Source organism: Prinia subflava, chromosome 11 (genome assembly GCF_021018805.1).
Source record: "Prinia subflava isolate CZ2003 ecotype Zambia chromosome 11, Cam_Psub_1.2, whole genome shotgun sequence".
Lineage (NCBI taxonomy): Eukaryota > Metazoa > Chordata > Aves > Passeriformes > Cisticolidae > Prinia > Prinia subflava.
The window spans coordinates 15,952,098-15,979,844 of NC_086257.1; the positions used below are offsets into that span (position 1 = coordinate 15,952,098).

General features: G+C 47.5%; 2 protein-coding genes across 2 annotated transcripts; both read left to right on the forward strand.

Moving 5' to 3' along the window:
• The first annotated feature begins 156 nt into the window (after positions 1 to 156).
• Positions 157 to 5,277, forward strand: DYNLT2B (dynein light chain Tctex-type 2B). The gene is made up of 5 exons (XM_063408433.1): positions 157 to 314; positions 772 to 905; positions 2,475 to 2,544; positions 4,160 to 4,223; positions 4,834 to 5,277. The coding sequence occupies exons 1-5, from the start codon at positions 247 to 249 to the stop codon at positions 4,879 to 4,881; spliced, it is 384 nt and encodes a 127-aa protein (XP_063264503.1). The 5' UTR covers positions 157 to 246; the 3' UTR covers positions 4,882 to 5,277.
• Positions 5,278 to 7,928: 2,651 nt separating this feature from the next.
• On the forward strand, positions 7,929 to 27,166 carry PCYT1A (phosphate cytidylyltransferase 1A, choline). Its single transcript, XM_063408232.1, has 9 exons — positions 7,929 to 8,057; positions 14,786 to 14,926; positions 17,631 to 17,730; positions 19,509 to 19,625; positions 20,942 to 21,093; positions 21,913 to 21,991; positions 22,681 to 22,823; positions 23,861 to 24,049; positions 24,616 to 27,166. The coding sequence occupies exons 2-9, from the start codon at positions 14,810 to 14,812 to the stop codon at positions 24,820 to 24,822; spliced, it is 1,104 nt and encodes a 367-aa protein (XP_063264302.1). The 5' UTR covers positions 7,929 to 8,057; positions 14,786 to 14,809; the 3' UTR covers positions 24,823 to 27,166.
• The last annotated feature ends 581 nt before the right edge of the window (positions 27,167 to 27,747 follow it).

The following is a 27,747-nucleotide window of genomic DNA, read 5'->3' on the forward strand; positions in this document are numbered from 1 at the left end:
CCAACTACCCAACTCCTTCATTAGACAAGTCTTTTAATTGCAAAAAATTGACCAGTTTTTCTTTATCCTTTTTTTTTTTTTTTTTTTTAACCAAAACACTACCGCAGGCGGCAGAAACACCAACCCACAGAGCACGGGAACACAGCGGCACGGGCCGCGCTCCCCGGGGCGGTGCCGCTGACGCGCGGGGCGGGCGGCGGAAGCGGCGGCAGCGCCGCGGTTGTCCCGGTGACCAACGCCGGGGCCATGGGCGAGCCGGGCCCGGACGAGGGCGCCGAGAACACGTACAGCCTGCGGCCCAGCCTCCAGCACCGGTGAGGCCGCCGGGGAGACGGGAGGGACCTTGTTTCGGGGCGTGTGGGCCCCCGGGATGTGGGAGCTCCGGGGAGTGTCGGAGGGCGGCCCTGGGCTGAGGGGTGGCCTGAGGCAGTGGCGGGTGTTGGGAATGGGGAGCACCGCGAGCTTGGGGCGGGAGGGAGCCGGGCTCCGGACCGGCTTTGACACCCACTTATGGGGGGATGCTGCCGGAGGGGCAACTTCCAGTGGGGCTGCTTTCAGCCCTGTTGATAGGTGTTTGGCTTTTGGCAATATCTCCATTTTAGCGGGGCTTTTTTCCCCGTGACTTTTCGTCTATCATTTTTCTCTAATACATGAAAGTTACATTTTCCCAGGTGGCATTGGGTATGTTTCTAAGGACTGTGTGAACTTTCTGGGCTTTCTGTTGCATCCCTTTTTAAATTTTTTTTCTTTCTTTTTTTTTCCCCATGATAGATTTAAGCCATCCACAGTAAAAGAATGCATCCGTGCGATACTGAAGGAGAAGCTGGCCGACGTACAGTACATCCCAGAAGAAATGCCTGAGCTTACCAAGTCTTTATCAGAGATAATAACAAACAGACTGAAAGGTAAGGAGGTTTGCTGGGGATGTAATTTCTTTTCTTGCCATGTTGTCTCCCTTTTGACAAGATCCCTCTTTCTTCCTTTATTCTTGAAATGTAGTCCTTCCCCACTGACTGACTCTAGTCTGCTGGTATGAAGCAATCTGTCCTATAGATGTACATTCCTTGCCTGCAGAACTGGAGACCTAATTCAGGCACACAAGATTTGTTTCCATGTAGCTTGGCAGGTGTGTGATGTAAGCCTTGGAGGGTCTGCAGGGGGAAAGAAGGTGCATTAGAGAGGAGAAAGAAGTGATGCTTCATTGCCTCTTGCTTCCATAAACAGAACCAGTTCTGCTCTTTTTTGGCTGTGAGTTAGATCAGAGTTGGAATAGCAGTGGAGATCAGAACAAGGCTCAGGGGGCACAGGGAAAGGGGAGAGAGGAGCAGTCAGCCAAGGGAGGTGTGACTACAGCCTTACAGCACTGGAAAAAGGTTGTGCTGCTGCACAGGATGCCCTTCAACAGTTTTGAGTTCAAGAAGAAAAGTGCAGGCACCAGCAGGTGTTTCCTGAGTTCCGTGCTGGGTGGATGTGTGTGCTGGCACGGACACTTCTTTTTCCCTTCCTCCTGGGGACAGGCTGGCTCCATCTGCTGGCCTGGCCTGACGTGGTGACACAGCTGCATGGTCACCCTCCGCAGGAGCCACGGATCTGTGCTTCTCCCAGAATTACACATCTGCTTGAAAGCCAGCAGCAGCTGTAGTCCCTGCACGTGTTCATGCCAAGCTCCTCTGCACAGGGCTTGGCTTCAGGAATGTGTAACCACAGTGGCAGCAGCCTGAAGCGAGGCTGGCCTGGGGTGGCCACTCTTATCAGCTGGCATCTCTGATAAGCACTGACGTGTTGGACGTTAACAGAGCCAGAGTGCTGTGTTCAGTCCTCCAGCTGAAACAGGGCACTGGAGTCGTCCCAGGACACTGCTTTGTTGGAGACAGGCATTGGGATCTATATTTGATTTTAAATATGCTTGTTCTGATTTGGCTTCTGGAGCATTGCCATGGCCTGATTAGATCTGGCCTGTGCCCCAGAGGTACTTCTTTACTGTTGTGAAACAATAGCACATCTCTGAAGACACAAATATATTACATGGCCTTGTATACCACTCAGAAGCAAAGGAAACATCTGTGTGGCAGAAGAATCTCACGATAGCTTTGCATCCAAACAGTTTTAAAATAAGACAGGTTTTTTTTCAAATTGCATTTTGTCCACCAGCAGCTTTATTTATGTTCTTTCCATGTGGCCAGTTCTTGAAAGTTGTCAAATGCTGACACACAGTGTGGCTGCTCAGAGGTGTCTTGTGCCTTAGATGCATCTTTTGATGGATGCCAATTACCCTGTTCACCCTTCAACTCCAGCAAAACCGTGGTACTCCAAGTAGGAAAAAGCTTTGCAAGGCAGTCTGTCCACTTGGCTACTTGCATAGGTTTGTACAGCTACTTGCATTGTAGCCAGAAATCTTAAGCTTTCAGGGTTGTGTTTTGGACTCACATTTTTAAAAAGTTATTGCTCTCACTATTATTTTTTTCTCTCTCCAGAGGAAGGATTTGACAGGTACAAGATGGTAGTGCAGGTTGTCATTGGAGAGCAGAGAGGAGAAGGAGTGAAGTAAGTTTTGCATCTTCTAATTGTATTTCTATCATGTTTTTTAGGTTTAGTTGTGTTTTTTTCCTTTGGAAGCTGCTTCCAACTTCCCTAGCTACAAAGATCTGTCTGCAGATGATAAAAGTGTAAATCTCTTTCTTTTCTCTCTTAGTGGCAACTTGAGTGTTTAGGTTGTGACTGAATTAGCCAGTGATAATTGGATCTGTGGTAGTTCTTAGCAAGCTGAAATGCTGACAATCTTTTTGAGGAGTGTGGCAGAGGCATTTTGTGTTGTATTCATGATGCATTAGGATATACCCCTCATCCATTCCCAAGGCCCTGCTGGAGCACAAAAGCCATGGTAACTCATTTCTCTCTAAAGCCAGAAAGCTTCTATAAGCACTCCATTTACATTTTCAGAAGTTTCAATTTCTACAATCCCCTTGCAATACTGTCATAGGAACCAAGCCTAGATTCCTATGTGGGTGCTGAGCACTTGCAGTCAGCTCCAGATGCCTGCAGTGAGACAAAAGAATTCCTCATGGCTGTAATAGTGGGCTGTAGCTTTCCTTTACTAGTGGGTAGGGAGAAGAGAAAAGGGAACAGCTCACAAGGTTTATGTGCTTTATCTGCTGGGCTTATCTTTATTATTGTGCCTCTAGCAGAAGATAAGTGCAGCAGAGCTGTAATCAGATCTGCTGCCTCCCTGTTCTGGAGGTCAGAGAGGTATATCCATACCTGCTGCACAGGCTTTTGTCAGGAATGTCTGTCTGTAGGCAGAATGCTCCAGAAGCATCGTACCAGGGTGGACAGTTCAGTGTTCAGGTGATCTGATCAGAAATGTGAGGTCCAGCCACACAGGCTAACAGAGCAATTGGGGAAAATTTCCAGTTTGCAACAGACAGGAGGCAATATTGAAGCACAGTCACCAACATCCTTAATGCAAAATACTCCTTAGTACAGTCAGTCATACATTGTGGGTCTGTGCCCCAAAGGGAATCCTGTCAGCTGAGGCTGACTGGGGCAGGCAGGGAGTGGGACACTTGCAGCAGAGAAAATGGAATGTCAGTGCCTTTAGACAGGCAGAAACAAGGTCTCATATGCAATGTCCTGTTATGGTCTGGTTGGTCATCCTCAGGACAGGGCTTGGGTGTAGAAGTCCATCAGGATGGTCAGGGAACAGAGGGTGTAGGTACAAAAAGACTTGAAGAGGTCATGGTCTCGTAGCATGGCATCTGCCAAGGAATACGATAGCTCCCTATAAATAAATTTGGAGTAAGTACCATGAGGGTGCAGGAGGTGAAGGACAAGAACAGATAAGCTAAATTAGCCACTGATATGCATAGGCCAGAAGTCAAAGATTCTTAAGCACCATAGCAATGAGGTTTCAAGTCCTGCTGCACAGTGAAGGTGGCAGGCTTGAGAGCTGATGAGTCTGAAGGTGGAGCACATACAGAGGAGACTACAGCATGTGGTGGAATTCAGCAGTAGAAAACTAGGCTTGGGATTCAGGAGCACACTTTCCAATTCCATTACCTTTAAAGCAAGCTCAGTTTGGGTTTCAAGGGAAGTATCTGTGATCACTTAAGGCATTACACATGAATTCTGGGTAACGTCCCTGTCTGGCTCCTTTGTCTAGCATGGGTGCACGATGTTTCTGGGATGCTGACACTGACAGCTGCGCTCACGACGTGTTCATGAACGTGAGTATGGGCTGCACTCCATGGGAAGTGCAAGGCTACCTGCTTTTGTATGAGGCAGAGGGACCTTTAATATGGAGCAGAAAAGAAACAACTGCTAGAAGGAAGGAATCAAGATTATTGAAACAGCCAGATTTATGTCCTTATTCACAAAACATACATAGATGTAACAGCCAACATAGTAAAAGTTCTCTCCTGAGTAGGTGACACAGTACAGTACAAAAGTCATTGTAATCACACCATTGTACTGGTGGGGAGAGAAAGCACAAGAGTCAGTCTTTGCTCAGCTGCAGTCATGGAGCATAGCTGGAATCTAGGATTGAGCCAAAGGCAAGGTTTTACTTAACTATTATTTTATTTTATTGTAAACTGATACCTAGAGACCTGTGGGTGTGGGGGTGGAGGAAGCTGAGGCACTTCTGGCATTCAGATACACTAACCTGGGCTACACCACAAGTGAGATGAATAAGAAACTTAAATAAAAGGCAGAAAATTGCAATATATTACCATACAGTTAGGCTCTGGTCTAAATGTTGCCTGAGGTTTGTCTGTTCCACTAGACTAGCAAAAAGCTTGCCTTGATTAACACAGAGCCTTTCTCTGTTTTCCCCAGGACAGCCTGTTTTGTGTGGTGGCTGCATTTGGCTGCTTCTACTATTGAAGGTGACAAACATTGCACAGAAGGATGGACATTGGGGAGAATGCTTTGGAGTACTTTTTTAAGTGCACAAAAGCATCATATTCTTCCTTTGGTACATAACACAATAAACAGATCTACGAAGCACATCCTACAGCTGTTCTACACACTACAACATTCCTTCTTCATTGTGGATATTGATATAGCTTTAAGCACAATATTAATATTATTATTATGTCCTTTATTTAAATGTCCCTTTGTTTTTTATATAGTGTTGGTTTTGTCCTAAAAGGGTATTGCCAATAGCCATTGCTTCTAAGACAAACTCAACGTCTGTCTCAAAAGGGTTCTGTTATTTTTATTTCTATGAAATTAATGAAACATTTATAAGAAAAAAACATAATAAATCTATATATTTAATATTTCTTCTCCTGTGGCATTTTGTTCTACTCTACAAAATGCACTATCCTGTATAGCTTTCTGCATTTCTCAGGTGAGGTGAGCATTTTGACAGTTCTTTGTAAATTAATCCATAAAGCTGATTTCTGATTCTGGTTATCCAGATTTGTTCCTATGACTCCCACAACAATTGGGCTGTGAATCCCAGCTGTGTCACATGAGATGGTATTAATTGATGGATAAGTGAGGTATTTAGGACATTAGGTCAGGCCAGCAGCCCACACACCCCAGGACTGCCAGAACTCCTCCCTGCAGTAAATGCTCCTTGGTTTGGTGCAGTTTGGCACCCGTGGATCCTGTGAGTGATCACTGCTCCTCATGCTCTTTAGCAGATACTGCAGTGATTTCTCAACCTCTCTGTAATTGTTCTGGAATATGAGGGTGGATGTTTGGACCCCAACTTTGCTAGGACTCCAGCCTTGGAAAGGCCACAGTAGACCTGCAGAAGAATGCTAAAGCTTTTCATTTCCCCAAAAGTTAGAGGACCAGGTGGGTTCCTGAGAGAGTGGTGCCAGCAGAGTACATCTCAGAGTGCCCACTGGAAGATGGGATGCTCTGTGGGGATGCCTGCTCTCTCTCTGCTGACAGAGCAAGCACAGCTGAGCCATTCCAGTGTGATGAATGCTTTTAGAGTCCCAAAGTGGGTTGAGGTGAGCCCTGAATCTCAGCCTCACCAACTGTTTCAGCAGAACACAGCGTCCCCATGCAGCCCTTGGAAGCCGGGTGTCTTAGGCTGCAACGCTAGATGTAACCAGAAGTATGTATTCTGTTACCCTCTGTTAAACCAGGTGGGGCAGTGTTCTTTATCTCTTCCATGACGCATCCCTCATAACTCCCAGGGGCATCTTCTGTTAATGGGCCAGCTCATAAAACCAAGTGGGGCAGTGTTCTTTATCTCTTCCACGAGCCATCCTCCACCAAGGGAGATATCTCCTGTTAATGGACCATTGGGTCTCACTGCATGATAAAATTACATCATCCCACTGTGAGATGCTACACACAGCGGGAGGAGCCAAGCACTCCTACCTGGATAAAAACCTCTGAGTCAGAACGCCAAGGCAGCCTGTTTGCACTGGATACCCAGAGTAAGACCGGACCCATCTCACCGCCACTGGACCTTCAGAGAAAACTACTCCCTTCTACAGGATCATCTCCAACAGAACCACATCTGTCACTCCAGGAGGACTTAATTGGACTGCTGCCACCCTGACCAACAGGGTGTCAGGTTTTATTCTGACTCTGTCAGTGTTTTCTTTATTTGTTTGTTTGCTTTTTTGTACTTCTACATTTTTAATTCTCCTACTAAAGAACTGTTATTCCTATTCCCATATCTTTGCCTGAGAGCCCCTTAATTTCAAAATTATAATAATTCAGAGGGAGGTGGTTTACATGCTCCATTTCAAGGGAGGCTCCTGCCTTCCTTAGCAGAGACCTGTCTTTCCAAACCATGACACCGGGGAAGCAAAAAAATCATGATGCATCTTCTAGAATCCCTCTTTCAGCTACAGTGCTGGAGGCAGCACACTGCTGATTCTCTATTATATTAGTTTAAAATATTTTGATTATGAGTCTTTCTCTCCTCTTCCTCTGGTGGGAAATAGAGGGTGACTTCCCTGACTACTTTGTTGCTGCCTGTGGCTGTCACCCATGAAGGAACCTGCAGAGACATGTGAGAGCATTGCTCAGTTTGCACGACCTGGGAGTGACTTTAGGGAACAGCAAAACCCTCCACATAACATTTTCCAGGAGATGGTACATATGACCTCAGACTCATTTTGAAGCTTTTATAAAGTCATGGCTGTTGAATCACATAGTTTCACCTTGCACTTGCTCCCTTTTGAAGGGGTTTAATGGCTCCACAAAGGTGTTGTAGAAAGCAGGTGAGATTTGAGTCTGTAAATCACTCAGCTGCACCCCCCTTGGCTGTGGTGTGGGACGGGTAAGGGATGCTGTATTTTGCCTGGAGAAGAACAGAGCCACTGCTGCGTCAGTGTGGACATGCAGGGCAGCTCCCTCCCTCCAGAACCTCTGGAATTTACACTGGATACATCCATATACTGGATGGATGGATGGATGGATGGATGGATGGATGGATGGATGGATGGATGGATGGATGGATGGATGGATGGATGGATGGATGGATGGATGGATGGATGGATGGATGGATGGATGAAAAACTTCATCACAGTCTCCCCTCCTCATGACTGGAAGCAGAGGGGCAGACATTGATCTCTTCTCTGTGCTGACCAGTGACAGGACCCGAGGGAATGGCCTGAACCTGTCGTGGGGGTTTAGGCTGGGTATCAGGAAAGATTCCTTCCCCAGAGGATGGTTGGGCACTGACCAGGCTCCCCAGGGAAGTGGTTATGGCACCGAGCCTGGCAGAGCTCAAAAAGCGTTTGGATAAGGCTCTCAGGCACTTGATGTGAGTCTTGGGGATGGTGCTGTGCAGGGCCAGGAGTCGGACTGGATGATCCTTGCGGGTCCCTTCCCGCTCAGGATATTCGCGACCAGGAGAGCCGCGGGGCAGGACCGTCGCGACCCGGAACGGAGGTTCCAGGCGCGGATTCCCGGGACGCGGCTTCCCCGCGGCGGGCCGGTCCCTTCCCGTGGTTCCGGGCGGACACGCAGCGGCTCCGCCCGCGCCCCGCTGGCGTCGGCGGGAGCGGGGCGGGGCCGGGGCGGCGGCGGGGCCGGGCCGCACTCACCGGGCTGGGCTGCGGAGCGGCGGCGGCGCGCTGGTACGGGGGCGTCCGGCGGGAGCGGGGGGCTGGCGCTGGGGCTGTGGGCGCGGGGCACGGGGAGCGCAGCGGTGCCTGTCGCGGCACCGGAGGCTGCCGAGTGTGTTTGGACTGGCGGCACATGAGGGCACCGCACGCTCCCCCTGCGGAGCCGGTCAGGGGTCCCTCCCCGGGCCGCTCTCCCAGCGTGGTGGCCGTGGCACAGGCTGGGCGCTTCGGGAGTGCTGGCCCGTGGGGACGTGGAGCGCTGGCTGTGGGCAGGAGGGCGGTCTGTGCTGGAGGGTCGTGATGCACTGAGTGCCCTTTGTGGGGGCTCGGGCAGAGGCCGGGGCTCGGCGTGATCCTCGCAGATGGCAGGGCTGGCAGCTGAGAGGAGAGAGAGACAGGTCAGTGGGAAACTTTTGTAGTGCACTCTCAGCGCTTGGAACGTGGGGCTGCGGGGTCATCCCCCCGCCCAGGGGACACAGCCAAGGCCTAGGGAGGACAGTGCCTAGGTGGCCCTGGCTGCGGCACAGGAAGGTGTGACCCAGCTGCTGCGTAGGCACATGTCCTCTCTAACCCGCTTTTTGTGTCCAACGAAGTCCTGGCTGCACTGATTAATGGTTTTGTAATTGGACTTTAAAGTCCTCGGGAGTTCTGAGAGTTGTGATGCTCCTCTGTAGTCCTCACTTGCTGTGGAGAGAGGTGCAGGATGCTGCAGGTGGCCTCCTCTCTGTCCTCACCCTGTGATGCTGCCATACCAGGATCCCAGCAAAGGTTGGGGTGGTCAGAAACAGGTAATGCTGGATTTCCATCTGCAGGACCCCAGGGTGGTCACTGAGGACAGCCACTGTGTTTGGTTTTGAAATTCAGAAATTCAGATGACAAATACCCACACGGTATTTCCCGAAGAAATTTGCCATATATACAGAATAATAAAATTCCTGATTTTGAAGTTTCTCGCTGCAAGTTTTGGGTTGTAACATTCTTGAAATCACTGTAACAAGAGCCACAAACAATAACTGTTGCACTAAGGAATTGGTATTGGTGTGTAAACCTGCTAAAGGAGGTTTACACCTCCAGTTTCAAAAAGCTTCATTGCTAATCCCTAAAAATGAAACAGTGCAGAAGTCAGGTCAGAATGGCCACCTCTTCTCACACTTTATTGTCCCTGACAGTATCTTTTCTGGTATTCTGCATAAACCCTATTTCTGCTGCTTCATTCACCCAGCAGAGGCTGTCACATGCTAAGACACTCAGTGCCTGGAGGTTATGCTATACCCAGAAGGGCTGTGAATTCACAGAGGTCTTGACAGCAGTTTCTCTTTTTTATGTGTATATTACTTAGCAACACTGTCTAGGTGACTGCACTGAACTGTTTTCATTTGTGGTTAGGCAGAGTTACCTTAAGCCTTAAGATAACTTTTATCTTATTTGGGACTTTGTTGGTGAGAAGCAGCATCATTCCACTGATGCAGGACATGGGTACCGGAGCCTGTGCATGCTCAGGCTCTGCTTGAGGAAATGTTACCAGCCTGCCTGGACCAGTAGGAGATGCAAGGCCTGGGGGGTTGTTTTAGAAGATGCAACAAAGATGTGGATGCTGTTGGACCGATGTGTGGCACTAGCTGAACAGGAATCCCTCTTATATGTTCGTGTGGCTTTTAACACACTGTGGGACAGCTGTTTTTGTTGATCTAGATCCAAAGTAGCTGAAGCAGCCTGTGTTTTACAAGTGGACAGGACTGTGCCAGATCCTGCAGTAACCTTTTTAAGGGGCTCAAGGGCTTGACTATCCAGGTAGAGCAGATGCTGACTGTGGGGAGCATTGCAGTCTGTCTGGAGGTGAGCAGGTTGGGTCATAGCCAGCAGCACTTTGTTTCCAGGCAGATGCTCTGAGTCTGGAGACTGGGACAGAGCTGGGCCTGGCAAGCCTGGGCTGGGCATGAAGTTGCCTTGGAGATTGGTCAAGTTTTTTAAGAAGTGATAGAAGAGAGATCCATGATGAGTCTCCTGTCATTAACCTCTGCCAGGTCGCCATGTCTCCACAGATCTCCACGGGGATGCACATCAGTAAGGTTAATTGGAGACTGGGGGTTGCAGTTGAGGGAGAACAGGGGCAAAGGATTCTCTTCGATCTATGGTCAAGGAATGCAGAGGAATGTAGGGTCACTTTGGTACTTTATAGCCTGGCAAGGGACTTACCTGAAGTGACAGGACTTCTCCCTTTGCTGTTGCTTACATGCTGTCCATGTGTCAAGGCAATTCTCTGCAGACAGCTGGCAGAGTGCAAAGTTTAGTAGTGTTGCCTGCAGATGAGTCAGCAGAAGAGAACTATCTTGTTCCTGTAAAGCAGCACATGACAGTCACATCTGACTGTGCCAACGCCTCCCAAGTTCAGAGGGTCGATAGGACAGTCTAGGAGCAGGCAGTGCCACCCAGGGAGCTGTGGATGTCCCACGGCCCTGCTGGTCCAGCTGCCAGTCTTGTGCTTTTCCTCTCTGGTGGGAATTGCAGCTGCCTTGAGCTGGAGCATAAAGTTTACTGAGTTTACATATTTACTGAGTTGTTGCAGCCAAGCTCGTTTTCAATTTAAGTACCAGCATTTATTTTGCTTCACAGGTAAATCTGCAAGTGAAAAGCAGCAGAAGTGGCAGAAGAAATCCTGCTGCTGATGTAGGTTTGCAGTTAATATTCTCCAAGGAGTTCTTCAGGACCTCAAAAAAAAAAAAAAGGCAGATGGGCTAGGTCCTCATGCCAGCAGTGTTTTTAGGGTGCAGAAAGATCTGACCTGCTTCTCCTGTGTAGTGTGATGCTAGAGTTCTCTGACATCACCGAGACTGAAAAACGGCAGCACTGCCATAAAGGTGCAGACAGTGAGGTAAAGCTTTGGCTAAGTAGGAGGATTTGCTGGGCCTATTCTGGCCTCTTCCACCTGCCAGAGGTGTGAACTTTGGTGTTGTGGTTAAATTGCAGCTCTGGCAATGGTGTAGTTAACTGACACTAAGGAAAAAGCCTTAAATTCCTTCCCTGCCTATATATTTTTTTCCTTTCTAGTAATCAGTGCTTGTCCTTTTTCCCCTCCCAGAAGTGGCTCTGTTACAGCAGGATTCTGTGATTCCCTGACAGGAACAGCAACTCTTTTCCCATCTGGCACTCAACTGCTCCTTGCAGAGCCCATGCAGTTCTCTCTCTGAGTGAGTTACTGGCAGGTGATGCAAGGCCCTTCTTTGATACAGGATGCACCAAAGAAATAAATTTAAGAAGAAAATCCCTGAGTGTTTTATATAGTGGTGCAGAGGCTGTGATATGTCCGTGGCTCTTCCAAACAGGGCACATCCAGCTTTGCCCCTTTCGAGCAGTTTCTTGTATTCAGCCATGAACTCAATTATACAGTAGAGTGACACCTTAAAATAGAACAATGTTAATATTTTACAGCAAGGCTCTTTCTTCTGGTTATGCTTGGTTTCTGTCTTGGAGTGTTCAGAATAAGCTTTGAGAGTTATCTTCTCTTTCCTCTTCCCCATCTGCTGCAAATGTAATTAATTTTAGAATAGGCAGTGTTTTATGCATTTGGAGAAGCAAAGCCATGTCCTCATGTGTTAAACTCAGCTACAGATGCTGGATCCCACTGTTGTTAAATAATTGCTTGGGATGCTATTTTAGTCACTTGGGTCAAACTGAAGCATTCTAAGATTAGTAGGTTTATTGCAGTAAGGTGTGATGTGTTCCCAGTTTTTTATGAAGACAAGCCTGGTGATGGGATGACTTCCCAGAAATGCACTAGCTACAGGACAGAGGTTTTAAAGTTCTGAATAGTGGTAAAATTATTGTTTCATTTCTGCATTAATTTGAGTAATTAACAGAGCTGTGTCACTCACAAGGCGCCCAGCCCAACTGTCCAGACACGGCAGAGGCTACTTCAGCAACATCTCACCTGTGAGGTCAGAGCAGACAGTGCATATTTATCCCACCCTTGAAGCTGGTTTCTCACTTGGTACATGGGGTAGAGCTGCTGCTGTGTGGCTGATGCTGTCTCACCACTGCTGCTGATTTAATGCACAGTGAATAATAGAATCTCTCAAGTTGGAATCCATTCTCTTAAGTTGTCGTTTGCCATCGGTTAAGTAACTATGTATATCCTGAGAAATGGAAAAGTTAGGGTGGAGGAGAGTGGATGGTTGGGCGTGGGAGGAGCTGGAAGAAGCTGTTGGAGTTTTCTCCTGAGCTGGGACGGTGCTGCCCTGTACTGTATCCTGCAATTCTTTGGCTGGCCACGAGATCTGCACCCAGCAGTGAGGGGCTGGTGATAATTCAGCAGAGACTGTACTGGTGTATAGTGAGGTCTGGTGGATCTGATGGGCCACGCTGATGTGGGAAGAGCTTCACCTCTTGTTGTGTGTGGGGTTGCTGTGTCTGTGCTTCAGCGCCAAAGCCTCTGCGTTTGATGTTTTGCTGGGCAGTCGTTCAGAATGTCTGCATTCAGCACATTTACAGACCTTTTAATTCTCTCCCAAGGGAAGGAAAGAAAGTGGTCAGAGACCAACAGGTGACTTGAAGCACAGTGAAATTGTTTTAACCAAATAACAAGAAAATCAGTTGGTGTTTCCCCTCAGTGTTTCCATGAATTCTGAGGTTACTTGAACCAGAGACAGATGCTTGCTGCTTTCTTTGAATTTCATGGTTTCTGCTAGGATCACAGTGATAAATGACTGATGCAGAGCGTGCTTGCAAGCTGACACCTTGCAAAATATAAGAATGACTTGTGTCATACCCTGTGTTTTCACAGAGGCACTCTGGAAGCTGCTGCATTTACAGCACGGATCTCACCTGAAAGTTAAATGTTTGCTTAGATGTTTGAAGACTTGGACCAAGGTTCCAAACTTTTTTTGCCTGAGGTTATGTTTGCACTCTCCAGTATGTTTGTTCTCAGGAAATAGAAGTTTAATTACTGGAATGGGGGAAATGGCAAGCTTGACTCAGAGGCATTATGGAGTGAGTGCTAGATGGGTCACACAGTTCTGGAATGTCCTTGTGGCTGCTTTTCACTCTCACTTTTATCTTCTACACAATATTTTTTTGGCTCCCTACTGACCTAGGATTCTCTTTCCTTAGGACATTGTGGTAGGTCTAGCAGAGCAGCCAGGGATAGTTATATGCATGTAGCCCCAAACCAGTTCAGCTGTGTCTGACCCTAAAACTGTCCTTAAGGTATGATCATGCTGATGCTCAGTGAGGAGGGAGAGATATTTGCATCTCCTTAAACTGGGTTTGACTTGTTACTTTGGTGCATGCCTTAACCTTGAGTCATGTGTGCTTGAGTAAGTCCGATCACTAAATCTGCTACTTAGCAGCTCTTTCACAAAGCACACCCTTCTTGGCTGCCGAACAGCAGAGCCTTGCCAGTGGCCCTTAGTGAGGACAGGCCCAGCTCATCCCAAGTAGAACACTCAGCAGAGCCCCTCTGCTATGGAAAAAGGTGGTGTTCAGAGGGGCATCTGCTCTTTGTCACACCTTGCATTTGCCCCACCTAACATTCCAGCACACCCACTCCATGTGGGTGGGGAGACGTTTTAAATTCCACACCACTCTTATGATTAGGGAGTTGAGGCACGCACCTAAGGATGGTTGCTGGGCAGAGGGGTCATGCTGCTCTTGGGAATAGCAGGCCAGAAGTGCCATGTGCTGCACTGGAGAGGTGCATTCTTCAAGTCAACAAGAGATAATGCTGCTTTTTAGTTTTTGCAAATCTAGCACCCATTGCTAACTCCTGCAGCAGCTGGAAAGGGAATATTCACTGCCATGCCTTCCTATAAATCCCTATTTTTGCTTGAGCTGTGTGAAGCTGGAGTTACTAATGCTCCAGGCCCTTTTGGAAGGGTACAATGACTCCAACCCGAAGCACAGATAACTTCCTTCCTTATAACTGTCACAGTTTCTGTCCCAAATTGATGGTATGCCTGTCAGTTCATCAGAGAAGCAGTTCAGCTGAGCCACCACTAATTGCAAACTGGTACATAAAGTATCAGAAGTAAGTGTGGCCTGATGTGGTGTCAGCAGCTGCTTCACCATCTGCTGAGTCACCACTGCGGTGGGGACAAGGGACAGGAGGGGAACACTGTGGCAGCCATCCCCAGGTGGGCTGTTCCCACAGCCTGCAGCTGTGCAGCTGCAGCTTGCTCTTACACAAATGCCAAAGCAAACAGCAAGATTGTTTAAACTCATATAAGTTATGAGCCCTTCCCTCACCCTTATCCTTCTGCATAAACCTTCCTTCCTCTCTTCAGGACTGTACAGGGATGTGGCACACCCACCAGCTGTCCTGGGGAGTGTAAAGGGTAAAGAATCCAAATGAGCTGGACGAGGGCTGAATGTGAACTGGGCACGTCATAGTCCTTAGGTTGCCTTTTAGATGTGAAGATAGCATTATTAACCTCGGAGTAATGATTTATAATTTGCATTGCAACTCTTGTTTCAGTGTCTCTCCAGCCAGCTGACTGCTGCACGCTTCTCTCTGCGGAGCTGCTCTGAGTTGCATTAAATGATTCAGTATTCCCACCAGGCACTGTTTGTCAAGCCTTGGCAGCTGATGCCAAATACAACTGGCTAAGCCCCTTGTGAGGTGGCTGTGTCTTTGCACTGACCTTCTGTGCACTGTGCCTGCTGTTGACTGATTCTGTTTTGGAAGAACTGAGAAATATCTCTTTTCTTTTTTTTTCTTTTTTCCCCTCTCCTTCATTTTGTTCCAGTTCTTTCTGGACGTGCTTGGCAAGATGGAGCCGCCGACCTCCTCCAGGCTGAATTCCCGAAAGAGAAGAAAAGATGGATCAGGCCCTAATGGGGCAACAGAGCTGGATGGAATCCCTCCAAAAATGTCCCGACGCTCACTCGTAAGTAAGCAGAGATAAGAATTTGGGGAGCCTGTGAGAACAGCAGAAAGATACAGGTGGTGGTTTATCTGTGGACAGAGAAAACAAGGTGGGGGCAGGGGATAAGAAGCAAATGACAGTAGCTCTCCTTCTTGCAAATCCAGTTTGGAATCTTCCTTTGTTCATACTAATAACATACTTACAACGTGGGCTTAAATTAGGTCTGAGGCAAGCATTGCTAAGCTGCTTTTGTGGTGTGTCCGGCTTGTCACTTAAGCTGAGCCAAAGAGGCATGCATTTAGAGAGCTGTGGAGAAGGAGGCATTTCTCTCAGGTGGGTTTTAAGTGACCCTCTGGGAGGAGGAAATACTCTAGAGAAGCACATAACAACTGCAGGAGGGTGTGAAGCCTGTAAGCACCTGCAGAAGTGATCTGTTGAATCCACACTCTGGTGCACTGGGAAGATCACTGTTCATTCAATTTTCTTGGTCTGGAGAGAGACCACATTTATGTTCCTGGTACTTTGGGACTGTCCAGAAAAAAAAGCACAACAAACAATCAAAAGGATTTCTAGATCAACCTTGGGATGGCTTTAACTAGCTAAAGCCAGTGGGTTCTTTTCTGAAGGGGGTCTGATCCAGTTAATGCTACTGAAAAGAGCTGTCTTTAACTTGTCCTTGCTACAATATTGCGACAATTGGCTTTTTATAGTTCTTCTCTGCCCTCTTCCTGGAGCTGTCCTGTGCATCACGTGTGCTCTAGTTGTTCTTTTCTTATCTCTGTCAAAAGCCAGCTACCATCCCTGCCACGTCATACCAGGGTCACAGTCTTTGGCAAAATGTGGTGATGTGTTGCAACTTTCCTCCTCGATGTCAACATTTTGCTCTTCAGGAGGGCTTCAGCCCTGTCACAGAGCATTGACAGCTGTAATGAAGTAAGAGCAGCAAAAGCAGTGAACTGGGAAAAGAGCAGTGAAAAGAGAACTGGGGGTGGAGGCTTGAGCTGTTGTGTGACTTATCCCACAGAACCTTTATGTCCTTCACTGTTGCCAAAACCCACCCTGTCCCTCATAAAGATCCCATGTATTTCAGTAAGGAAAGAGAGGTGTGCAGGTTATTTATTATTCTGTGGGAGTCACTTTGCTCTTCAAGTTGCTGTCTGTCCTCTGTTAAAAATAAAGCATCTGTGAACAGCACAAGACAAGTAATATCTAGCCACTTTCTAAGCTTCCTGCCTGTTTTTTAGCCACAGGGCAAACACAGTTCTCCTGGTGAAAGATTTCTATTTTTCTTCCTTTTGCAAAAGTTTTATTTATTACAGCAAGAGTAATAGTGTTGCCTAACTGTAAGATTACCTTGAAGCCTTCTCCACTCCCAGCTAAGCAGCTGTTGGCAGAATGTTCCCCTGAAGCTGCAGGGCTCAGCAGCAGATGGTGGTAACAAACCTGCTGACACATAAGTCTGTTGTATTGTACACATCAGGTTGAGTTTTGACCCTCACTGGTCCTGCAGGGGAAGGGCAAGGCTGTGGCAGGACCTTTTGAGAACATGTCTCTTTGTTCCTCTGATAATTTTGATAGGGCTTTTTTGTGCTTTTATTTCTAACCTCCTATCAGGTATATGCCAACTGAACTGCCTAGAATCTGGTTTTATAGGGAAGTCTTAGCCTTAATGGCAGTGATGAGAGACCTGCAGGCCTTATCTGAGAGTCAGGATTCTGGTAGAGGTGCTGTGTGAAATGTGGAGCCCTCTGTAACCTGAAGGAGATATTCAGCAGTAGCAGTTTGTTTGAATGTAGTGGTCAGTGGCTGTTTTCCTGTGCATTTCACTATAAGCACTCTGAGAAGGAATGACACTGGCCAGAACAGCAGCGGTTTTTCTGGTTGCAGTGGTGCTGGAGACTGCCAGGATTCTGCAGTGGGACAGGAAGCCAGAGAGGAAACTGCAGATTAGCCTTTTTCAGCTTGAAGGTATTATTGTCATGATTTGCAAGCTTGTTTCCTAGTGTTCTGAATCAGGAACAAGATGTCCATTGCAGCCCTACACCTTCCAGCTAGAAGGAAATTGAGCTGTTTGTTTTGTAATGGAAAGCGCAGATGTTTCATTTCCATTCAGAGCAGACCAGAAATGATGCCTGGACTTCAGCTGTTGATTAAATGTACTGCTGTGGTCAAGCTGGCAGGCTAGAGGGGTTTTCTTACAGCAGCTGGAATTATTCTTGTATGGCTCAGAAATGGTGACAACACACACATTCCCTGGGAGTTGGTGCTGTGGTTGGTATTGCTCTTCTGCTCATTCATATACTCGAATCACGGAGCTGTTACAGTTTGTACATCACAACACAAACCCTCAGGCACAGCAGAGTGGTGGCCTTGCCAGAGTGGGCACAGCTGGAGCTGTGACAGTGAGGTTTGAAGCTTGGCTTTTGCTGCTGTGAACTGCTGTTTGGTAAGTCTGAGTTTGGCAGCTGCAGCTCTGGCCCTCTGATTTTCTTGGTCCAGTATAAATACTGTCTTCTAAACTCTTCTTTTCTCTCTCTCTCTCTTCCTCCCTAAACTCAGGCTAATCAGCCTGCAAGGCTGTTTTGAGGTTTTAGATGAACTAGTCGTTCAGTACACGTCTGAATTGTGCAGAGGCACAGTGACGAGGACACTGCGGTGGCAGTGTGGCCACTGTGAACTGCCCTCACTTTTGCACTCTCACAGTGAAACTTTCCTGGCTGTTTAGGGACTGAGGGAACCAGCCCCATTCTCGGATGAAGTGGAGGTCGACTACAGCAAGCCATACATCAGAGTGACGTATGAAGAAGCCATGAGAGGGACCCCTTGTAAGTAAGAACACAGACTGGAAGGGGGTTGTATAAATGTGGGGTTTGGAGGGTGTAGGTTTGATTGAGATATCTCTGAGACCAGGTTTACAGCCAATGACTGAGTGCTTTGGTGATTAGATAACTGTTCCCATGGGAAATTTGGCCCATCAGCACACCTGAAATTTGAGTTTGTATGTGTGAGAAGACAACAGATACTTGTTTTAAACTCTAGCTGAGCTACTGACAGCCATAGAACTGCACACTTTCTGTACTACTTTGTCTGAGGTAGCTTATAAAATAATAAAAGTCATATTTTCTGTAAATTGAAACCGGCAAGTAAAACCAATTTATATCTTGGTCCAGAATGTGCCATTCTAGCCTGGATTTGAATTAAAGTCAGTGTAATTCAATGTCACAGGCCAGCCCCACAAGAAGAATGTGTCCAGGCTGGGATAAACACTGTTCTCTTTGCAAGTCCAAAGGGGAGGCAGAGGTACAAGTGACTCCTGAAGGATGACTGCCCTTTCCTGCCAAACAGGGTGTGCACAATGTGCTGTCTTACCTGGCCTCTCTGTTGTGGCTACAGAGACAATAAAAATGCTGCACTTCTATCTACCTGACTGCTGCTGAGAGATGAGCCAGCTCAGATTGAGACCTGGCTGTGGTTTCCTGCCAGAGGTTGTGAAAATCCAGTGTATATCACAGTCTGCATTAATTTCCCAGCTGAAAATCTCCAGAGTCTGCACAAAGGTCTGTTATTTCAGCAATGGTGGCTCTCCTGTCCACCAAGACTAAAATACAGTGCACACCTCCTTGTTGCTGTTTGTGTCTGTGCTGAGGAACTGTAGCTGCTGCATGTACAGAAGAAAGAGAAGGATGTCCCAGCCACTTTCCAGAACGTGAATGAACATTCATAAAGGTCTGCTAGGATCAGTCCTCTTCTGCCATACAGAAAGCTTTTGCAGTCACAGATCTCCAAATCCTTGGCTCTTCAGAGCCTCCTGGCATCTTCAGATTGAGGTCTTAGAACCACTAAAAAGTGATTCTAAAAGGTTGTCCTCAAGCTGACTCCTCTGCTTAGCTTGAACTTAACAACCCTGACCTTTGCATCAACTCCACTTCTTGCTGCCTCCCAAGCTCTGTCCCTGGGTACCTCCAGGGCTCTGCTCAGACCTGTGGGGTCTCAGCTTCCTGTTAGGTCTTCTCTCTGCCCTGTCTGAACTGAGCTAAGAGAGCAGCAGGCTGTTACCAAGTGTGTCACATACAAAGACTGTGGCTTTTGGTTGTCAGCAGCAAGAGGACTTTGGTCCTGTGTGGTCCCAAGATCAGCAGCCTCCCACTATTACATGGCAGTGCTAGACTATCTCACTTTACCTCTGTGCTGACCTCAAAGAACTGAGCTACAATTTCCCCTGACAGAGGTGGCCTGACGAAAGTTTTTTTTCCTTCTCACTATTACTATTATTATTATTATTATTATTATTATTATTATTATTATTATTATTATTATTAAATAATATTCCCTTGGTCTCCCCTTCACCTTGTTTGGGTGATACATGGTAAGCTTTCAGTCTGCCTTCAAATGTGGTTGTATTTCAGCTCTGTGCTCAGACGCGTTTGTTTCCACGTGGGAAGGCAGGGAGCCAGGCATTTATCTTCACAGTTCTGTCCTGATTATGGTGCTGCATTCTGTAACACCTCCATGACTTTCAGAAGGTCCTCAAATGTGAGCCTGAGCAGCAGCTGCTTCTCCAGGAAGGCGTATTCACCGCTGTCTCTCTGTCCCTTTGGCACAGTGGATCGCCCTGTCAGAGTTTATGCCGATGGAATATTTGACTTGTTCCATTCTGGACATGCCCGGGCCTTGATGCAAGCGAAGAACCTCTTCCCAAACACATACCTCATTGTTGGAGGTAAGGAGTGACCGTGTTGACTTTGGCTGCTGCAGGAGTACAGTTTAGCTCTGTCTGTGGTTGTGCATACAGGGGTTTTGTCTTTGTGGCCTCAGTGACTCTCACTGCAGACACTTGTCCCAAATGTTGCTGGAGTCTTCCTGCAAAATGCTGAAGGTTGGATATGCACAGTGCCTGTGCTCATCCCTGCACCCATGCTAAGGACACGTCAGGCTGTGCATGTTGTCTGTCTGGAGCTGACCCCTGGTCAGGCTGTGTAATGATGGTGAAGTATGAGAGCTGAAAATACCTCTAACTAGTTTCCTCAACCCCCAGTGTCTTTTTAAAGCAAAATGAAATTCTGACCCTGCCGTGGAACGATTATAACATCTTTGGGTGGTTTGTTTCCGTATCACAGTTTCAGTCATTGCTGAGAGCATTTTTATAGTGGTACACCTTCTTGTGTGCTACCATAGTGTCTGGAAGGGGAAGGGAGGAAGGAGAACTGAAACAGTTGCTCCAACCTACAAACTGCCCTGAGCTTAGAAATCTTAAAGGCTGAAAGACATCCCCATGTGCATAAATACTACAACAAACAGGAAAATAACTTCAGGTCAAGCTATTAACATGTTAAAGTAGCAAGGAATGTGACCATTCTGTGCCTCTAGGAGGAGGGCAATGAAGGGCTCCCCTTGCACCAGGACTGAGACAAGAGGCCACATCCCAAGAGAACATTAGCTTCAAGCAGGGAACAATCTCCCCCACTCCTTATCATCTGTTTGTCTAGAACATAAATACATCCAATACCAGTGAGACTGGTAATGCCTTGTTTACTTTTGAGTCTGATAATCAAATAGAACTCCTTCCTCAATATCTTACCTTGCAGATTAGGAAGAGTTGTTAATTTACTTTGTCATAGAACTTAATAATTAAACTTGATTTCTTGTGAACTCCCCCTTTGTTGTAACATAACTTTCCAAGAACTAGACTGTGGTATGGCATTTTATGAAATAAGAATTTCAGGCAATAAGTTTTTTTCAGATTCCAAGCCTGAGACATTCCTTGCTTTAAAGGTGGATTTTGGCCCAGCAGACCCCCAGGTGCCATTTCTTATAGAAGAGTGGTCTTTTGTGTTGGTTTGTTTTCTTGATAAGTGTTGTAGGCTCTGAAGACCTTAAAAGCCTTGGAGTGTGGGCAGAAATTCCCCAAACAGTCTGCTCAGAATTGCTCAGGAGTTTAGTGCCCTGCAGTGCTCCCTGTTCCTGATATTTTGTGGCTGGAAGAGCTGGGTTTGAAACACCATCCTCAGACTCAGTGCTCTCTGTCTGTTTCTTCAGTCTGCAGTGATGAGCTGACCCACAACTTCAAGGGTTTCACGGTAATGAACGAAAACGAGCGCTACGATGCTGTGCAGCACTGCCGCTACGTGGATGAGGTGGTGAGAAATGCACCCTGGACCCTCACACCCGAGTTCCTGGCAGAGCACAGGGTAATTTGTGACATCTGATATGTTCGGAATTTCAATTAGCCTCTCTCTGTTTACAGCAAGAATTCATCCTTAGGGGTGACCTTGGGGGTGCCTGAGCAAACTGTTTCTGTTGAAGCTCCTTAAATATAGAATGAACTGGGTTATGGGGATGGAGTGGGTTTCTTGGGAGTGTAGAAGCATTTGCTGAGCTGGCATGTAATGTTAAAATAAGGTAGAGATTGTGACATAATGAAAAAGCCTGAGAGAGTTCTCACCGTTTCAGGAGAAGCTAGTGCTGGTTACAGATAAGTGTGAAGTGCAGTAGGGAGAGGATTACATGGGTTGGAAGCAATTTCTGGGAGGTGTCTGGTCCAACTCCCTGCTTATAGCAGGAGCAGCTTAGATATACATCAGCCTCCCTGCTGCAGGAGACCAGACAAGCTGTCTTGAAAGCCTTTTATCAGCTGGTGAGATAAAGTGAAAGGAATCTCTAACATCTGTTGAGCAGCTTTGTGAGGTGAAGGAGTCTCCAGGGGAGCTTGCTTGGTTTCCCGTTGTTGCTGTTAACAAGCCGTGTCTCTGTGGAGCTTAAAGCAGCTGCCTCCTCATGCCCAGCCTGTTCTTTCCTCTCTGTCACATGCTTACAATTCACAGGCAATTGCCACTTGGCAATTGAGAACTTGGGACTACTCTGTGCTGTGTTGTAACAGAGGGAAGTGTCTTGCTGTTCTCTCTCACACCCCTGAGTGGAGGTGTTGAGCTGAAAGTTACCATCTTTCAGCAGCAGCAGCAGATCTGCACATTCCAGATAAAATGTTGTCTTGCTTTTTTAATTTTCAGATCGACTTTGTTGCACATGATGATATTCCCTACTCTTCTGCTGGCAGTGATGATGTCTATAAGCATATAAAAGAAGCAGGTGAGTCCCCCTCAAATTCTCCAGGGCTTCCTGTCAAAAATCTTCTGTAATTTCTCCTGTAATGCAAGATTAAGCCCCTCTGGGACAAGGTCTGCCCAGGAGGCTCTGGTAGCAGGAAGAAGCAGTTCTGGACCTGGCTTCATAACACTAGAAACCGTTCCATGGCCCAGCATTAATTCCTAATTTCAGTTGAGTTATTTTAATTGAATTAACAGCAACCTCTCGAAAACATACTACAGTTTGGCTTAGACATTCTCACAAATGGGGAGTCTCATGAACTTAGCAGAGGGGCACCTGTAGCTGTTTGCTGTAAAATTCACTGAGGGTGCAGCTTTTTTATATCTATCCAAACTCAGCCATCAGAATGTTATATTTCCACCAGTAAAATGCAGGACCCCATGTCCTGTCCTTGTTCCCACAGTCTTCTGTATGCAGTCAATATTTAAACCAGCTAAAGTGAAAACCTTTTCATTAGAATACCTGGTATTTTGACAGGATTTTGACATGTTTTGATCTTACTTAGGCATCCCAGAAAGGATGGCTCTGGTATTGTACATTTAAGGACAAAGATGTGAGAACAGTTAGGAAGTGAGCTCTTGACAGGAGAAATCATTTCCTAGTAGAAGTGGCAGCAGCTTTTTGCCATGTGTCTTGCTCAAGCTGTCCTGGGTCCTTTTTCCCAACTTTAGGCATGTTTGCACCCACCCAGAGGACTGAGGGCATCTCCACGTCCGACATCATCACGCGCATCGTGCGGGACTACGACGTCTATGCCCGGCGGAACCTGCAGCGCGGCTACACGGCCAAGGAGCTCAACGTCAGCTTCATAAACGTGAGCTGAGTGGGTCTCACCACACGCTGTGGGAGCCAGAATCCTGCAGAGTGCACAGAGAGACTTGTCTGGTGTTAGCACAGTCCTGCCATGTGCCAGGGAAAGGCCTGTCTGCAGAGCTAAGCGTTGGCACCAAACCGGTGTCCCTGCAGTAGAAATTAGACTTCCACCCCTGAAATCACCTCAGGGACCCACTCAGAGGAACTGGGGGGTTGCTAATGCTGCTGTCTTGTCAGAGATGTCTTGATGATGTCTTACCTATTGAAAGAGCTGGAGAGAGGGTGTGTGGCAAAATACATGTTTTCTTGAATGAAGAGTGAGTTGTTCTTGACAGCAGCTGCTGTCTCATCTCTCTCTTCTTTCCCCAGCCACCTCCTTAGGGTAGAATCATTTGTTAGGATAAAATCTGATGCTATTTCCACTGTACTGTTCCCTTCCTGGAGCTGCAGGAGCAGCAGTGCTTGGGTAGGACAGAAGGTTATGCCCTGATCCTGTGCTGAGCAGCTCTAGCCCTCAGAAGGAATATGTGGCAGATGACATTTTTGATGTTGGAAGTAAAGTTGTAAACATTTTTTTTTTTTATCACTCAGATACTGTGCCTGTGAACAACAATGAAACAGGAGAGGTAACGGCTGCTTGGCCTCTCTTTGGCACATAACTCTGCCTCTGTTTAAAAACACCCAGCAGAAAGACTGGTGCTGTTGTGATATGCAGAGAGACCTACAGCAAGTCACTCGAATCTAATCTGTGTGCTGTACAAATATTTCCCTTTTCCATGCACTCCTATTAGATAGTGCTTATCTCTGGCTTTAGTCTTGCTTTGTGCCGTGTGCCAGTGCCTGCCACAGAGTGTCTCACAGCCCCACTGTGTCTGCCACATAGTCTAGGAAAGAAGTGTCATGGAAGTGAAGGAGAAGTGTCAGCAGACTAATGGAGATGCTGAGTCTCAAGCAGCAGTTCAGTGTAGTAACACAGAGCAGAGATGGTTTCCACTTGAATCTGGTGAGCTGTATTCTGATCCACCACTCTCTGTGCAGGAGAAAAAATACCACCTCCAGGAACGCGTGGATAAGGTGAAAAAGAGGGTGAAGGATGTAGAGGAGAAGTCAAAGGAATTTGTCCAGAAAGTGGAAGAGAAGAGTATTGATCTCATTCAGAAGTGGGAAGAGAAGTCCCGGGAGTTCATCGGCAATTTCCTGGAGATGTTTGGCCCAGAAGGCGCATTGGTAAGGAGTTGCTCTGGGAAAAGGGGAAAGGGAATTTTGGAGACATTAACAGACATTTTTGGGCTTCTACACACGCTGCAGAGGAAAGCTTTGGCGTTTGTTGCAGTGGGCTGTCAGTCTCCAGACAAGTTGTCCCAGGCTTGGGCAGCCTGTTTTCAGGGAGTACTCACCATTGCCAAGGAGATAATGCCAGTTACATGGTAGAGTGAAAAACTCCCCTGTCCCACAGGCTGGCCTGTCAACTCTAGCTTGTGCCTTGCTGACCACTGAGCTGCCAAGAGAATGGTGGTCACTTTGTCATTGGCCTAAGATGAGTTGAAGCTACTTGTTTATGCAAAGCTTCACTGTTGGGTGAATATCACAGGCATTTCATGTTAGAAGTGCTTGAAAATGAGCAGTGATTACACTGTGTGCAGTTTCCAAAGCCCAGAGTGATGCTGGGGCATTTTCTGCTCTTAAATAGCATGAAGGTCTGAAGGGACACAACTCAAAATGCCACAGCAAAGTAGTGTCCATTTCCACGCCTGTGTAATCCATGCTGACTGTCCTCCTGCTTCCCTCACCAGAAACACATGCTGAAGGAGGGCAAGGGCCGGATGCTGCAGGCCATCAGCCCAAAGCAGAGCCCCAGCAGCAGCCCCACACACGACCGCTCCCCGTCTCCCTCCTTCCGCTGGCCCTTTTCCACCAAGACTCCTCCCTCCTCACCTGCCAACCGCTCCAGGAACGAGTCTGCAGTCACCTATGACATCAGTGAGGATGAAGAGGATTAACCTACCTGCCAGGATTTGCTGCGGACCGCTAATCGCTGAATCATAAGTCCAGACCCACTGGGGAACACTAAATGAGCAAGAGAGCCATAGGAACAGGGCTGATGGTGAGCACAGGGCCTTGGAGGCACCCGCTGCTCTCAGCAAGGGCTGCTGCCTGGAAGCACATTCAAACCTCCTCTTCCTTTTTCTCCTTAAATCCCCTTTTTATTGTTTACGTTCTAGCGGTTTCCAGGGTGAAGATGGTTTTTATATTTTAACGAAATATTTGTTAAAAGGGCAAAGAGTAGCACCTGAGTGGCTTTTGGTTTCTTTTCCCCTGTTAAACCTCCAGGCAAGAGGGAAAGTGGGAAGACCCATCTGTCTCTTCTTTCCTTCAGCTCTTCTGTCTTATCCCCTCCCACCCCTAGGCAGTATCTGTGCCACTGCCAAATGAAAGACCCCTCAGTTCCTCAACCAGCATGACCTCGAGAGCACACAGGAAGCAGTGGTGTAATGAGGCTTCTAGGAAATAGAAACACCCCTGCTGGGCTGGAGTTGATAGGAATCTATCCAGCAGACCCTGTAGTGCTTGCATGCCTCTTAACTGAGCTTCCCAGCGTGTGGCAGTGAGGACGTGCTGGGCAGGGGTACCAGCTTGGCACGCAGGAGTTACACCCGGGAAGGACTTGCAGCACTCTAGAGTGGCACACCCCATAAAGTGCACAGCATTCACAGCTCCAGACAGTAGAGGGGCTGCAGGGGAAAAGCCTTTCCAGCTAATCTTAACAAGACTGCTAAATCCTGAGCTAAAATTGAGCCCTCGGTTGCTGTTGGAGAGAAGAGAATGAATCTTTGCTTCAGGGCACTTGCTGTCGTGCATTTCCTTGGGTGTGTGAGAGCCCAGGTAGGAAATGAATGTGTGTAGTCTTTTGAGAAGTTCCTTGTTCCAGTCTGTGGTGTGTTACACGTTCTAGTGTCTGTCCAAATGGTCCCTCAGCACTGTGCTCTGTGTGTGTTTGTCTGTGTTTCACATGCTGTGCTCTAGGGGCTGGAGGAGTCCTTCACACTGGTGCCGTGAGGTCGCTGCTCTAAGGGCAAGGCAGCTACTTTGCTGTGTCAGTGTGCAGCTGGACAGATGAAGGGCCCCAGTCCTGTGTGACAGTTACCTGGCTTGTGCAGTGCATGCACAAATCCATGCCTGCTCACTCTGCTCCTTGAGGCAGGATGGAAGGAGCATCAGAGTGCTGCAGCTTTTTAAAGTTATTTAAACACATAATGCTCGTTTGAGTCCGTGGTCCAAGTTGTGCCTGCTGTTGTGTCTGTGATACACACTGAGCTTTGTGGCCTGTGGCTCCCCAAGGGGACTTGCCCTCCCCATGGCTGAGCAGGGCAGGTCGGTGCACCCTGTCCTGCAGCCAGCACTGGAGAAACTGGCCCTGCTGTCATGGAGCTGTGGAGCTTTTCTGCCAGGGTTTGCCTCTTAATACCCACTGTCTCTGGGTGGAGCTGCTGGGCTGAGTTGCCTGTATCCTGTGATGATGGGAATGGAGGACAGCTCAGAGCCCTGTCAGCAATGCTGCAGGGAGGTCTCCAGAGCAGGATGTGAGGCTTGGGGAGCAGCACATGCAAGGAGGAAACACATCAAGTGCTGCCACAAGCTCTGCACACTGTAATGTTGCCAGCGCACGTGGTGGCCCTGTGGTAGGAACAGGCTGCAGCTTCTTTCCAGCTTTTGTCTTGATGGTCTTTTGTCACACTGCCCAAAGGGCATGACAGAGGTTCTGTGCTTCTCTTGAGGCCAGAACTGGTATGGAAAAGGGTATTTTGGGGATCACTAATCTGCCACTTGGATGTCTTTCAGCAGGGATGTGCACAGCTGTGAGAGCATGGCTGGCTGCTGTGGATTTTAAACTGTAAGGGGCAAATAACAGTCACATGGTAGAAGCCAGCTGTTAATCCTCTGGTTTATGAGTGGTAGAACACTTACTTTGTATCACCCACATTTGTCTCTTCCCTCATCTTCCCTTCCTCACCCTTCCTTCAGTATGGATGTTGCGGTTGCTTCCCTGAGCCAGATCACAAAGGCCAGGCTGCTTTAGAGCCTTACTACTGTTTTAAACACAAGTTATGCAACAGTGTTCTGTAAGTTTGGGTAACTGTGGTGTTTTGGATGGTGGCTTGTTCTGCACAGACCTTAACATACCCGGTCTCTCTGCAAAATCTGGGGTGCTTGGTAAGAAGCCAGCCATGGTTTTACATGTAGCTTGGAATAACAGAGCTGTTTCTTGTAACCAATAATCTCTGCTTCCTCCTTGCACTGAAATTAAATTGGACACTGAAATCCCAGTCTAGTCTTTTATTTTTTGCTTTTGTTTTGTTTTCCCCTGGATTGCTGAACCAGTCTTCTCTAGCACAGTCTTGTTTTATCAGGAATAGGTAAGAGCTTGATCATTCAGCAAAACACCGAGTTCTGCAGGATCATCTCATTCCCGCAGATACATCCAGTGCTGCTGCTTCAGGGCTGTCCTGCATACCTCTAAGCCATCCCTCACTCTTCAAAAGAAGCATCCAGAAGAGACATGAAGTAAAACGTGCAGTGGAAAAACAAAACTTTGCTAAGATGAAGTGAGAACCCTGTGGAGTTTGATGCTGCCAAATCAAGAGGCATTTATTCATGTGAAACATCCCCTTTTCACTTCCTCTGTAGATCTGGGGTGTGAGACCCTGGGGAAGGATTTTCTGATGGCAGAGAACAGCAGCAACAGGACAGAATTGAGAGGTATCAGGGATGGTGGTAGAAGGAAAAGCTTTGGAGAGTGCTGCAACTTTTTAACATGTGATCTGCACATTTGAAACCATGGTCTGAGTTGTGCTTCTGATACCTGTAACAAACACTTGGGGTCAAAAGATTACCCAGTGGTTTCTGCAAATTCTCATTGCTCCTGA